Genomic DNA, 13534 nt, shown 5'->3' on the forward strand with positions numbered 1-13534 from the left:
CAGACAAAAACACACTGGTGGACTGTGTCAGCTTTAAGAAGTGATGTTTGGGGGGGCTGTATCTCAGGAACCCCTTGTTCCACCGACCCCAAATTTGGATCACTAATCCTCTCCTGCACCCCCATGAGGCATACTAAATTTTACAGAAATCCAAGCCAGCCTGTGGATTTTGGTGCCCTTTAAAACAGTATGGCCTTCGCAACCTTAACTACATCAGAGCTGCTGCTCTGCTAGAATGCAGAATTTGGCATGCAAACATCATGGGTTTTCTTCCTTACCAATCAACACTAGCGCTAAACATGAATATAATCCTCTTTGGCTCATGCTCTGTGCTGGAACCAGGAACAATGATATATGTCTTTCAATGGTGCTTACAGACCCCGGTTGAGATCGGGATGCCCCTGTGCTGAGCATGGCCCATTAGTAAGACAGGCTCCTGCCCTAGAGAGCTAAATATCAGTAAGGCAGGAGACAACTTTCCCAGGGGCCATCCCTAGTCTGACATGAACCCCCCCCCCCCAGGAAATTAACTCCCTCACCTTCCACTCGAAGTGCAAGGTGCATTTATTTGACCTGTCCGTCTGCAACATAAATACAAAGCAACGTGCGCAGATTTATTATTAAAAGATTTCCAAAATAAAACACTCCACTGCACACTTTTCCCCAGGGGGAGCAGATGAAAGAACAAAACACGTGACAGACATTAGTCATATTGCTTAATGCACTACTGGAAGGGGCTCCAAAGTCATTGTGATGAGCACAATATATAAAGAAAACAAATCAACACATAGGGATCAAGTTGTAGGAAGGAAGGAAGGGTTTTTTATACCCATTTCACAGATGGAGGAAATGAGGTCCAGATCCTCAAAGATATTTAGGCACCTAACTCCAACTGAATCCATGGAAGTTAGGTGCCTAAACTCCCTTTAGGATCTGGGCCTAATTGACTTACCCAGGATCTCACAGGCAGTCTGTGGTAGATTTAGGAATTAAACCCAAATCTCCTGGATCCCAGCCCAGTGCCTTATCCACAAGGATGGAAAAGCTATTAATAAAAGACAAGACCCCGATTGTGCAAAAAATTAAATAGTGGAGCTTTTAATCAGGTATAAAATACAAGACACAAGTTTTATAAAAAATACAGAACTGGAGAGTCAAAGGGATCATCCCAGAAATCGTAAAAACCCCCATCGGAGCCCAAGGCAGGAAGCTGTGATGAGCTGTCCCGCTCCTCAGAGTCCAGCAGGGGGGCCTGTGCAAATGCAAATTCATGGGACAAGTTTAATTAGTTAAAAGCACTTAACTGAAGAAGATTCGTTAAGGGGCTGATCCAGAGCCCAATGGATTCAACGGGCAACTTTCCAGTGGGTTTTGGGGTCACACCAGTTTAGAGCATTGCACTGGAGAACAGTGGAACCCCTGATAGTGACACCCCCCACCCCCAGTCCTTTGTGCTTATCCAGCATCCTTCACATCCAGGGATTCCAGGTCACTCTACAAAGGCAAGCACTTGCCAAAGGGGGAAACTGAGGTACAGAAGAGTTAAGTCATTCCCCACAAGTCTGCTAAAGCAGAACCCAGGTGGGTCTCCCTGACCATCAGCTTCTGCTGCCTCTGGAGTGAGACTCGATCTTCAGTAGAAACGGGACACGGGCTGGATAGGTCAGACCCAAACATCCCTGAGTCCGGATCCAGGGTTTGGATTTGGTCCCGATGCCAGGTCCCACACGGATCGAGCGGTGCTTGGATCTGGCCCTGCTAGGCCAGACCATTAGTAGCTTCTGGTGGAAGAGATGGGAATGAACCACTGTGAAGGGGCAAAGTTTGCTCCCTGGGGTGTGGCTGGGGCAGCTCTTCCCCACCCATTCGTATTTCCCCACCCTCACTGAATCCCCTTCCCTCCAACAGCGCTGGAGGAGGGGCCCGAATCCAGATCTGTGTTCTTGCCCCAGGGCCGTGGCAGGAGAGAGAAATACTCAGGAACAGAGCCACAGAGCCGGCCCTTTCCTGCTTGGGTTAAAAAATATAAAATACAAGATGTTCAAGGCCTTGATCTGACGGACCAAGGGAAAGCACCAATGGCAGGAAACATCCAGTGCGCGCTGGTCGATGCATCGCTGAGCAGCCCAGGGATGATTGGAGAGCAAATCCTGGGAAACGTCAGTGTCCCCAAGGTTTCGGATCCTCGCCCCAAACGCCACCCAAGTTTGGAGAAGAGCATAGGCAGCACCGCTCAGAGGGGAGCTGGGGTTTAAAGGTCACCCCCCTCCCCCGCCTCTAGCAAAGTTTATCCCCAGCCCCTATCTGAAGACCTAAGGCATTTTCTGTTAACTGGACTCCAGAGGGTGAGGTTCTTCCTTTCATAGCTTATCGGTAAATCTGCTGGGAGCTGCGCTGGGCCCGCGTGTGCGTAAAATCCCCAGGCGCCAGGCTTCTTTGTTCCAGCTTTTACTGAAGTGCCGGCCTGGAGCGAAGAGATTTCTTCCTGTTGGTTTCCCTTTCTGCAGATGTGATCCAGAAGAGAGAGGACCCAGAACCGATTCCCCTCAGAGACACGATCCAAAAAGGACCCTCTCACCCAGTAGATATGATGCAGATTCCTTCCGGACATGCAATCCAGGAGGGACCAGTTCCCACGCTGACCCGGGCTCTGAAATACACTGTCCGTACATAATCCCAGCTTCAGCTGCTTTAGAAGGAAAGTCCAGGCTGAAACTCACAGGTATAAAAAAATAAATAAGATGTTTGAGAGCTTTGCACTGTTCCGTCATGTCTGGTCAGATGTGTCAGTTGGCAGCTACTCGAGACTTCATCCACTCCAAGCCAGCTGGCAGGCTGCACAAATGGGGAGAGAACGCGCATTAATAACCACGCTCTGCACTGATACCACCTGCCAGAGGGTTACACAATGGGGAAACTGAGGCCAGCGGCAAGGATGTGATTGGCCTGCACGGCTCAGCAAGTCAGGGGCAGAGCTGGGAAGAGAACCCAGGAAACCTGGCTGCCAGCCCCCCTGCTCTAACTACTGGATCTCACTCCCCTTGCAAAGTCAGACGCAGAACCCCACTCCCAGCTCTAACTGCTACACTGCACTGCCTCCCCAGAGCTGAAAGCAGAACCCATAGATCCTAACCCAACCCCTTCTTTCTCTAACCACTAGATCGCGCTGCCTCTGATTCAATACAATGCAAGCAGCTCTAGCCCCTGGCTCTCCAAACAGCAATCCCCCAAGGACTGTCCAGGGTGTCCTTATCATTGGCAAAGCAAACAGCAGCAGCCAGTGCTTCTGAACAGGCTCCTCTTTGGGGGAGACACCGGTTCCCAGGTGCTGAGAAGTCCCTGATTATCCCACAGTCACAGCTGAGTCAGCCTCCTGCTATGGAAAGGCGTTGAGGAGAACAGAGAAAGGCAGGGCCCCTTTATAGGCTGGGGGGTGAGACAAGAGGCTAGAGACAAGGTGGATTAAGTTTCATCTGAGCAGTGAGTCATTGGTTAACCCAGCCCCAGCTACTCAGCCTGCAGCTCAGTGAGCACCAGTCACCAGTGCCTGCCCGCCAGGACGCGACCCAGACAGGCGCACCTGCCCCCGGAGCATGCGTCTGCGCAAACTGAGCAAACACTTGTCATGCCCCCTGGCGTCTATTCCCATGAAGCCAGCACAGCTGGTGCTAGGAGCATTCTGGCTGCGTGAGTCACACTACCTGAGCGCTCCAGGCAGAGACAAGGCTTTTGCCTTTTGTTTGAGGTGTTCAGAGAGTTTGGAAAAAATAAAGTGACGAACTCCTAGGAGCGGCTCCTACTTTACTGATGGAGAAACTGAGTCAGAGGTAAAGTGCCTAGCACACAGTCACACTTGCTCAGGGACAGAGCTGAGAGAGCACCCAGGAATCCCTCTGTGCTAACCACTACTGCTCTTTCCCTCCCAGACATGGAGAAGGAACCCAGGAGTTCTGACTCCCAGCCCTCTACACTAACCACTAGACCCCACTCCCCTCACAACAGATGATAGCTGGAGTCCCAGTTCAGTCCCCTGCTCTAACCACTACACCCAGTGCCTCACAGGTAAAAGGGTGCCAGCTGCACACGACAGACACTTAGAGGTGGCCGGAACATTTAGACGCAAGTCGTTGCAGGTCAGGGCTGGGAAGTGTTTGCACCCAGGCCGTGAGTGTGGGGACCCTGCCTACGTCTGTGCGGACAGAACCTCCCCTCCAGCGCCAGCTGTGCTGGGCCCCAGCCGCTCTAGTCAGTTACAGGAATCACCTGACTTCTATTGACTTCTTTCCCAAACTCAGTGCTACGGATCTGTGGAGCCAGCAGGACAGCCCGATGCTTGTCGTTGGGTGAGTGCCGGTCAGGCTGCCGGGCCTTTTGGGTGTGCACCAGGCTCGTGTAAATACACACAGGGGGTTGGGATCCATTTGAAGGATAAGAGAGGACAGAGCGACCCCCGGTAGAGCCAGCGTAGATCATTACATGAGTATCCACAAGCCAAGCACTTCCCCAGCTAATCAGCTGCAAGGTGCCGCCAAACACCCGGGACAAGCCAGGGAAGAAGGGAGCCCACAGGAACTGCTGTGCTGTCCATCTAGCCCAGTCTCCTACCAGAACTGGAAGCTACAAGAAACCCCCCAGCGAACAATTACGGGAGAAAGCGGCTCATGGCTTGGCACAGGAGGGTTCTAGCCCTTAGATAGTCCTATCCAGCCTAACAAGACAGCAGATGTGCTGATTATCTGTATGTCTCCACCTAGAGCTGCTTCTGGGGTTTCTCCCCATGGAAAGTACATTTTCAGCAGCAATTCAAATACCAAAATACTTCAAATTGGAAAAGCCGCCCAGGTGCCTCATGGGAGTTGTAGTTCAGACGCCTCATGCTCCCATTCACTTCTATAGACAAGGTTCCAGGTCAGACTACATCTCCCATGATGCATCACAGGCTCCCCTCTTGCATCATAAGGTTCTGTGGCCATGGTGCAACATGGAAGATGTAGTCTGGCTGGGAACCTGACCCATAGAGAAGACTGGGGACAGAAAGCAACTAAATGACAGCTCCCATGAGGCACCGGGACAGCATTTCCAAGTCAAAATGTTTTGGCTTTCAGGCGTAAAGCAGACACTTTTCAAAAGTATCCTTTAACCAAAAATCCAATTCTCCACCAAAACCAGTGTAGACAGAAAATTTTCAGCCAGCCATACCCCTAACCCTTTGCTGAATGCCATTAAGTTCTGTGCCTCACTTCTGTCTTGTGGGACAGAGTTCCACAGGACACTTAAGCACCAAAAGGGACAGCTTAGTTTACTCTGTGGTGCACTCACCCCTCTCCCGTGAGGGCGCAGCAGCCCTGGATGTGCCATGGGTGGTCCTTGATGGAGCTGAGGGTTAGGAACTTGGAGATCTCAGAGGTAGTCATGGAGTTCTTTACATCCTGCTTGTTGGCAAATATCAAGACTGCCGCATTCTGCAGGTCCTGGGGAGAGAGATCCCACCATTAACCTTCTCCCCACTCCATTCAGATCCCCCCCACGCAAACATCCCCCAGCCTGATGGTGCTGCTAAGGGGCAGGGAAGCAGTGCTAGGTACCAAGGTGGTGCAGCTTGGGACAAGAGACATTACACCAGCCTGGGTTCCTAATACAATCGCTGGCTGAGGTTCCTGGCACTGGAGGAACCGCAGTCCCCACCCCCAGCACTGGAATAAAACACCACAGAGGCTCCCAATTTATGAAAAGACCAGGAGATTGGCACACTTGTTAGAGGTGCTGGGTTGGCAACCGTAGGGACCCTGAAGGGCTCTGGTTAACCTGAGCCCTGTGCACTGATACTAGAGTGATGAGGGCCAGATGAATCCAGCCACCACAGTGTGGCCAGTGACCATGTGGGCCAGGCACTGGGCTGGGAGTCGGGACACCCGGGTTCTGTTTCCAGCTCTGCCACAGATCTGCTACGTGACACTGTGCGAGTCACTTCCTCTGTTTCCCCTTCCACCCTGTGGCTATTTAGATTGTGACCTCGTCAGCACAGGGTCTGTAAGCGCCTGGCACAATGGGGTCCTGATCTCAGCTGGGGCCTCTCGGTGCAACTATAATAAACCAGAACACTCCTTAAACCCCATTCTGAATGGATAAACTGCGATGTGGACGCTAGTCAGAACTGGACTGAGTCTCAACAAACTTGTTTCGTGTGACGCTCAGCACCCGAAGGAAGGAGAGGCGCTGCTTTATGAGCCATCAGTCCCTACGTGGGCAATATGGAGACACTGAGGAGAGTGGCTACCTGCAAAACGAACCCAGGGATTTCTACAGAGCACGGGGGATAACGCAGCTAGGGCTCCGTGCTACGGACGGCTGGGGCCTTGTGCCTGAAACAGCTGGGTACCCTGCCGCTAACGCATCAGGCCCTCTTGACAGGGACGGAGTGTCACACAGTTCCCAGCAACATCGCTCAGGGATCTGCCTCCAACTCACTAGACAAAAGCGGCTTTACTCTGGACATGAGGCCGTGGCCACGAAGGGCGACGCCGGCACAAACTCACCTCGTGGGCCAGCATCTTGTACAGCTCCTCTTTCGTCACTGTCAGCCGCTCGCGGTCGGTGCTGTCGATCACCAGGATGACAAACTGGAAGGGGTAAGGGGGGGGTGGAAAGAGCAGATGTCAATCAAACACCCCGGTCCTGGGCTAACATCTGAGGCCTGGCTCAAGAGCTGCAGGTGGAACAGGAGCCAGGTCGGGCCCTTTGGCACAGCACTTTATCAGGTGTATTACCAGAACCCTTAGGAGCCCTAGCCATGGATCCGGACCCTGCTGCGCTAGATGCTGCACAAACACGTTCTCCAGCTGCTATTTTACATCAGAAATTCAGCTCACGTCTAGCCTGAGAAGCTCTGTGGAGGACTGGAGAACTGGCATGACACCAGTGACTCCAAGGAAGTGAAAATCATTTGACAGGAAGCGTGGCCTTGGGCTGGGACTCGGGAGACCTGGGTTCAATTCCTGCCTCTGCCCCAGATGCCCTGGGTGACCCTGGCCAAGTCGCAACCCCTCTGTGCCTCAGTTTTCCCATCTGTGGAGAATAATTCTTTCTCCCAAGATTGGCCTGTCTGTACATTACAGCTCATTGGAGCAGGAACTGTCCCACTATGTACATGTACAGCACCTAGCACAATGATGCCCCAATCACTGGCCCCTCTAGCCCTTACTGGAATACAAATAATTAAGAGCTTCCCTTGGACTAACTTTCCATGGTAACCAGGAATCACACTGATTCCCCGCGGAAGCCATTCATTAATGGCCAAGCCAACATTTGTTCTTTGGCTGTACAGCACCTAGCACACGGGGTCCTAGGTGCTACCGCAGTACAAGTAATTCATAGTAATGTCACAGTCAAACTCGATTGGCTCGGGGCTTTGGAGCTGGCGGAAAGTTAACAGCAATCTTGCACTCTTGCTGCTCGGGCAAGACCTGTTCTAAGTCGCGAAACAAAACCCGAACAGCAGCGGGAGAGAAATTCCAGCTCGAGTTATGTCAGGAATGCTGGCCAGGCAGGAAAGACAAAGGACGTGTTTGAACTCAGATCCCTGCCTCTCTCTGCGCTGCCAAAACAGCTGGGGATCTTTGCCAGGGTGCTCTTCCCTCCAGGACAGTATTTTAATCCCATTCAAAACAAGCTGCGACAAAAGGGGAAAACCCACCCTGTTTAGAGAAGCGGCACCCCCCCGGGTCCTTCCCCCCCCAAATTCCCACCTGCTTCCTGCCCTAGTGAAAATCTGTTCACTCTCCAAAGCCACCCGCTCCATTCTTAAAGGAGCAGCGCGATATTCAACATCAAGTTACAACGGAAGGGTTCGACCCTGCCACCTTTACTCCCAACAAGGAGCCCCATTAACATCAATGGAAGTGATCGCTCGAGTAAGCATTGCTATGCAGGATCAGGCGCTTAAGCTGGAGTTGCCAGAGTACCCGTGGGGAATTAGGAACGCAAACCCAAGGGGATTTGGTCGCCTGATGCTGCTATACAAGTGTAAGAGTCTGAAATAGCAACAGAACCTGATCAAATCAGCTTTCCCAGTGGAAATCTAACAGTGCCTGTCTGCATGAGGCCACTCATCCCTGCTCCCAGCACCTCTTGGAGCAGAGACAGCTGCTGCCGGGTGCCCACAACCGGAGCACATCCCAAAGCAGGGGAATCCCGGACACTGGGCTGTGGTGTGAGGAGGAGGCATGGCAGAGAAAGCAAGGGAGGCGGTCAGCTAGCCTCTTGCTCAGAGGGTAGCACATGGAACTGCTTGGTTATGGATCAAGGACTAGAGTAACAGGGGGACTGCCTGTCAGGACCAAGGTGCACTGGCAGGTCCCCAAGAATACAACAGGAAAGGGGTGGTGTGGGTCGGGATGGCTCTGTATTGGTTGAGTTGCGGGAGGCTACCCTAACACAGAGATAGCAGGGAGCTGCGAGTCAGGATGAAGGGGCATCAGCAGAGCTGCATGCAGGGGTCCCAGCACTGGAATAGCAGGGCGGGCTGTGGGTCGGGGCTGAGGGGGATCTGCGCACTCCTCTGGCAGCCATCGTGGCCAATCAGCTTCTCCCTTCCTCTGTAACTACAAGAAATCCGCCAGCTTCTCCAATCTGCCAAGCAAATCAAGCCCAGACGAGCATCACAGGGCCATCGCAGCCAGCCTGGGAGGGGAGCAAGATGGTGCTGCTCCTCCCACCCGGCCCCTTACCTCTGTGTTGGAGTAGTAGGTGTTCCACGTGGACCGCAGCGTCTCCTGCCCCCCGATGTCCCACATCAGGAAGTGGGTCTTCCTCAGGATGATCTCCTCCACGTTGCTGCCGATGGTGGGTGATGTGTGCACCACCTCGTTCATGAGGCTGTGGGAGACACAGACCAGGTGTCAGAGCCGCCCCAGCATAACCCAATGCCGGACTCTCCCTTGCCCCCTCGACTGGGGCACACCAGGTGCTTAGCAAGAAGCAAATGAGCATGGAACCAGGATGGCCTTGGGGTTAAGGCCCTAGATGGGGATCCTAGAGACCTGGGTTCAATTCCCTGCTCTGACACAGATGCCTTGGGCAAGTGACTTAGTATCTCTCTACCTCAATTTCCCACATGTAATACTCCCCTCCTCCCACCCTTTGTCATCTACAGTAGAACCTCAGAGTTATGGGAATGGAGGTTGTTTCTAACTCTGAACAAAACGTTATGGTTCTTTCAAAAGTTTACAACTGAACGTTGACTGAATACAGTTTTGAAACTTTACAACGCAGAAGAACAATGCTGCTTTTAGCCACCTTACTGGAAACAGTTTCCTTACCTCCTCAAATCTTTTTTTTTTTGGCATGTGGTAGTTTATGTTTAGCTCAGCACTGCACTTTATTTACTGGTTTTTTTGGTCTCTGCTGCTGCCTGATTGCGTACTTCTGGTTCCAAATGAGGTGTATGGTTGACCGATCAGTTCGTAACTCTGAGGTTCTACTGTACTTGGATCAGTCTCCTACTATGGGTTTGTACAGCGCCTGGCACAATAGGCCCCTGATTTCAGCTGGGGCCTCTAGGCTTAATAGAAACAACTTCAGACTAGGCTTCTGGCCCCCACCCCCGTGGAGCCCCACCCCCCTTGCTAATTTCATGCTAACCCGGTTGCCTTCTGGAATGCGAAGATGGGATTCAGGCATCCTTGTTTTACTCTGACCATTTGCTGCCTGCTGGGGGAGGCTCTGCAGCAGGGGGGTTGGGCAGGAATACATCATCTCCCTGCTCAGCCATCTGGCTGGCGGTTTGACTCTGAATGGGAGATGAAGGGATGGGAATACTCACAACTGGTAGAGGATGGTGGTCTTCCCTGCATTGTCCAGGCCAACAATGATCACCTTGTGCTCTGTAGAACCAAAGAGTCAGGATGAGAAGGACACTAGCAGTCAGGCAGAGAAACCCAGCCAATCCAGCCAACCCGGGGTGTAACCCAGCTTCTTCACCCCGCCAGCTTCCCGTCCCCCCGCCCAACACTTGGAAAATCAGATGGCTTTCCATGAGCAGGCTGGTTCTGATCGGGGACAAGCGTAAAGGGGGTGCTGAGTAGCAGCGTTTTAAACACAAGGGGTATAAAAATCCATGAGCCGAGCGGCGCGAGATTCCAAGGCTCCCGTCTATGCTGTGCTGGGATCACTGCAGGGAGCAGATCTGGAATAGCACTGTGGCTAAAGAGGGACTGACAGTTTCCAAAGATCTAGTAGATAGAGCACTGGACTGGGATCCAGCCCTGACACTGATCTGCTGTGTAGCTTTGGGCCAGTCATGTCTCTGCTCCATGCCTCAGTTTCCCTCCCATGTTGTCTTGTCTGTTTATACTGTAAGCTCTTTGGGGCAAGGACTCTCTCTTATGCTGTGTCTGCGCAGCACCTAGGACAGTGGGGCATCTAGATGCTATTGCAAGATAAATGTTAACTAGTTTAATGGGAGGGATGGTGGGTGCTGTGGTTAGAGTCTAGCCTAGGACTTGGAGACCTGGGTTCAATTCCCTGCTCTGCCAACACCCTCCCCTCTCCCCCCCCCCCGAGTAAAGCCATTTAGCTTCTGTGCCCTGGTTCCCTGTAGAACAGGGACCACAGCGCTGCCTTCCCTCCAGGGGAGTCGGGGGATGAATACAGCTATTGTGGTGATGGGGGCCAGAGAAGGATCATAGACAGCCACATCTGAGACAGACAGACATTTACAAATCCACTAGGGGTTTTGATCTTTTTTTTTTTTTTTGGAAGCAGAAAAGAAGAGAAACCCAGCCAAGAGGCCAATAAGCCCGACTCCATGGAAACAGAGGGGACCGTTTGCAACATAGCAAAGGGCATGCTACGCTTTGGTGCAAATGGAACCTCTCCTCCAAACTCCCTCCATCCCATGCTTCACTTTACCCCTGGATCTTGGTGCTCTCCAGAATCCATCCCCAGCCAAAGCAAAACCCCTTGGAAGCGAAGTTCCCCAACACACGTTCCTCTGCTGGAGTTTGAGGGTGTAACCAAGCCCGTGAATTGAGAGTGGCGGTTGTGGAGCTGGCGGTGGGGAGGGGGAAAGAGAGAGGCAGGACACCTATCCTTGGGCATGAATTGCTCAGTGTATGAAATGTGAGCGTCACAGTAGGGTGACCATGCAACATCTGGGAACAGCTGTGATGTAAGGGGCACCCAGCCCCTGCATGCAGGAGAGGCGAAGGATCTAGAGCAGGGGTTCTCAACCTGTTCCTTTCCAAGCACGTGCCCCCCCCCCCCAACATGCTAGAAAAACTCCACGGCCCACCTGTGCCACAAGTGGTTTTCTGTACACAAAAGTCAGCGCTCAGGGGTAGCAAGCAGCGCAACTGCCCGGGCCCCATGCCACAGGGGCCACAAAGCGAAGTTGCTCAGGCTTTAGCTTCAGCCCCAGGTGGTGGGGGCTGCTTCAGCTTTCTGCCCTGGGCCCCAGCAAATCTAATGCTGGTCCTGCTTGGCAGCCCCCCCCCGAAACCTGCTCACGGTCCTGCCAGGGGCCCCAGACCCCTGGTTGAGAACCACTGATCTAGAGGAGTCACGGCTTCTGCAAAGATCAGTGGCTCTGAACTGAAACGGCTTCAGTCAGGAAAAATCCTGGCAGGCACATCAATCCCAGAGTAAAAATAATTTCTGTGGGGGGAGGGCGTGCGTGCAGCGCGGGACTCCAGGGGAAGGGAAGGAAACTGACGGCACAGCCATCTCCCCCTCTGGGCTCCGCTCACAATCAAAAGAAGCTGTTTTCTCTCCAGACCAGACACCCACACAATGGGCTGCGCTGTTGCATTGTCTGGGAGCCCAGGCCAGAAGTATGGCTGGCCAGAGTTTGGAGCGCCCGGGGAAGCGAGGCTGTTCTCAGTCCCACCCTGGCTGCAGGACAGGGGCAGCCCACAGGGCATGAAAGTGAGAGCAGCCGGAGCAGCGCAAAGCCAGGGTGGGGAAAGCGGGTCAAATCCCAGCTCCCCCAGCAGGGAGGGCAGCGGGGGGGGGGGGGGGGGAGGCACGACCTTTATAGGTACTGTTCTGTTCCTGACAAAGCCCCAAATCTTCCACCTGGGGCCTAGACCCAGGCCTGCCCCACCAGAGAAGTGTTATGGGGTGATTTCAGATACAACCCGCAGGGTGAAGAGACCCATGTCTAAAATCCCCCAGAAGGCAGCTTTCGGCCCCAGCTCCTCCTTTCTGCCCCAGTGTTAAAAGCAGGCCCCAGAAGGAGGGGAGCCTTTCCCATGGAGGCCAACTGCTGAGCCCCCCAGAGCAGGCTGGCTCCCGCCCCCCAGTTCCTTTGTTTTCTCTGGGCTCCTTATTGCAAGAAACTTTCTTCTTCCATCTGTTGTTCAGCTCAGCTCCCTGCCCCACCCACAACCCCCTTCCCCAGCCTTCTGCCCACCCCCTGCAGTCTCCTCCCTGACCCCTTCCCCCAGCAGCCCCCCAATCTACACCCCCAACCACTCCAGCAGCCCCCCCCACCTTCCCCAGGCCCCTTTCCCAAGCAGCCCCCAACTATGCCCCCCAGCAGCCCAGATCCCCACCTAGATCCTCCAACCCCCTTCCCCCCCACCTACGCCCCTTCCCCCCACCCCCTGCCCCCAGCGGCCCCCCACCTACACCCCCAACCCCCTTCCCCCAACGGCCCCCCACCTACACCCCCAACCCCCTTCCCCCAACGGCCCCCCACCCCCTTCCCCTAACGCCCTTCCCCCAACGGCCCCCCACCTACACCCCCAACCTCCTTCCCCCAACGGCCCCCCACCCCCTTCCCCCAACCTCCTTGCCCCAGCCGCCCCCCACCTACACCCCCCAGCTTTCCCAGCCCCCCAGGTGCACGGGGGGGTGGAGGGTCCCAGGCAGGCCCCCTTTGCCGCGCGAGTCTGGACCGGGGGAGGGGGATAATGGGGCGAGGGGGTCCCCCCGGGGGCCCTTACCCTGGCTGCCGAAGATGCTCATGAGCTTGGCGAAGAGCTGCCCCATGGCGCCGCCGCGCCGCGCCGCGAACCCGCCGCCTGCAGCTACTGGCCGGGCCGCGCGCCCGCCCCCCGTTTATAGCCTGCGCCCGTGACGTCAGCGCGCGGGCCTGGCCCCGCCCCCTGGGGGGTTTTCCCATGGGGCCGCTGCGCACCGAGTGTCGCGGGGGGGGGTGGTTATTGATGCTGATTGTAGAGAGGAAATTCCAGCTAGCCCCGTTCCCTCCCTAGCCTGGGGGTCCCAGGCTCATGCCAGCCCCACTTCTTCCCCGTCCCACCCCCAGCCTGGGGGTCCCAAGCCCATACTAGCCCCACTTCCTTCCCTTCCCACCCCCAGCCTGGGGGTCCCAAGCCCATACTAGCCCCACTCCATTCCCACCCCCAGCCTGGGGGTCCCAGGCCTCATTCATGACCAGCCCTTGTGGTAAAGGGGAGACCTTTTGATTGGACCCAGCCCCAAAATTCAAGATCCCACCCACGGATTTTGCCTACCCCTGAGCCGGGAGGGACGTCTTGCTCTGGCTGGAGTTTGCAACCAATCTCTGGTTGCA

The 13534-nt window shown here is 54.5% G+C and overlaps 1 protein-coding gene across 2 annotated transcripts; it reads right to left on the bottom strand.

Annotated features, from left to right (window-relative positions):
- Positions 1-1162: 1162 nt before the first annotated feature.
- Positions 1163-13047, bottom strand: ARL5C (ARF like GTPase 5C). 2 transcript variants are annotated; one of them, XM_074940413.1, is made up of 6 exons: positions 12945-13047; positions 9821-9881; positions 8727-8874; positions 6537-6620; positions 5320-5462; positions 1163-2835 (listed from the first exon to the last, which is right to left on the bottom strand). In XM_074940413.1, the coding sequence occupies exons 1-6, from the start codon at positions 12988-12990 to the stop codon at positions 2787-2789; spliced, it is 531 nt and encodes a 176-aa protein (XP_074796514.1). In that variant the 5' UTR covers positions 12991-13047; the 3' UTR covers positions 1163-2786. The 2 variants fall into 2 exon arrangements, with proteins under 2 accessions (XP_074796514.1, XP_074796513.1); XM_074940412.1 differs by having other exon boundaries at positions 1177-2835; positions 5320-5471.
- Between the last annotated feature and the right edge of the window lie 487 nt (positions 13048-13534).

The sequence above is a fragment of the Natator depressus genome, chromosome 27 (assembly GCF_965152275.1).
Source record: "Natator depressus isolate rNatDep1 chromosome 27, rNatDep2.hap1, whole genome shotgun sequence".
In the NCBI taxonomy this organism is placed as follows: domain Eukaryota; kingdom Metazoa; phylum Chordata; order Testudines; family Cheloniidae; genus Natator; species Natator depressus.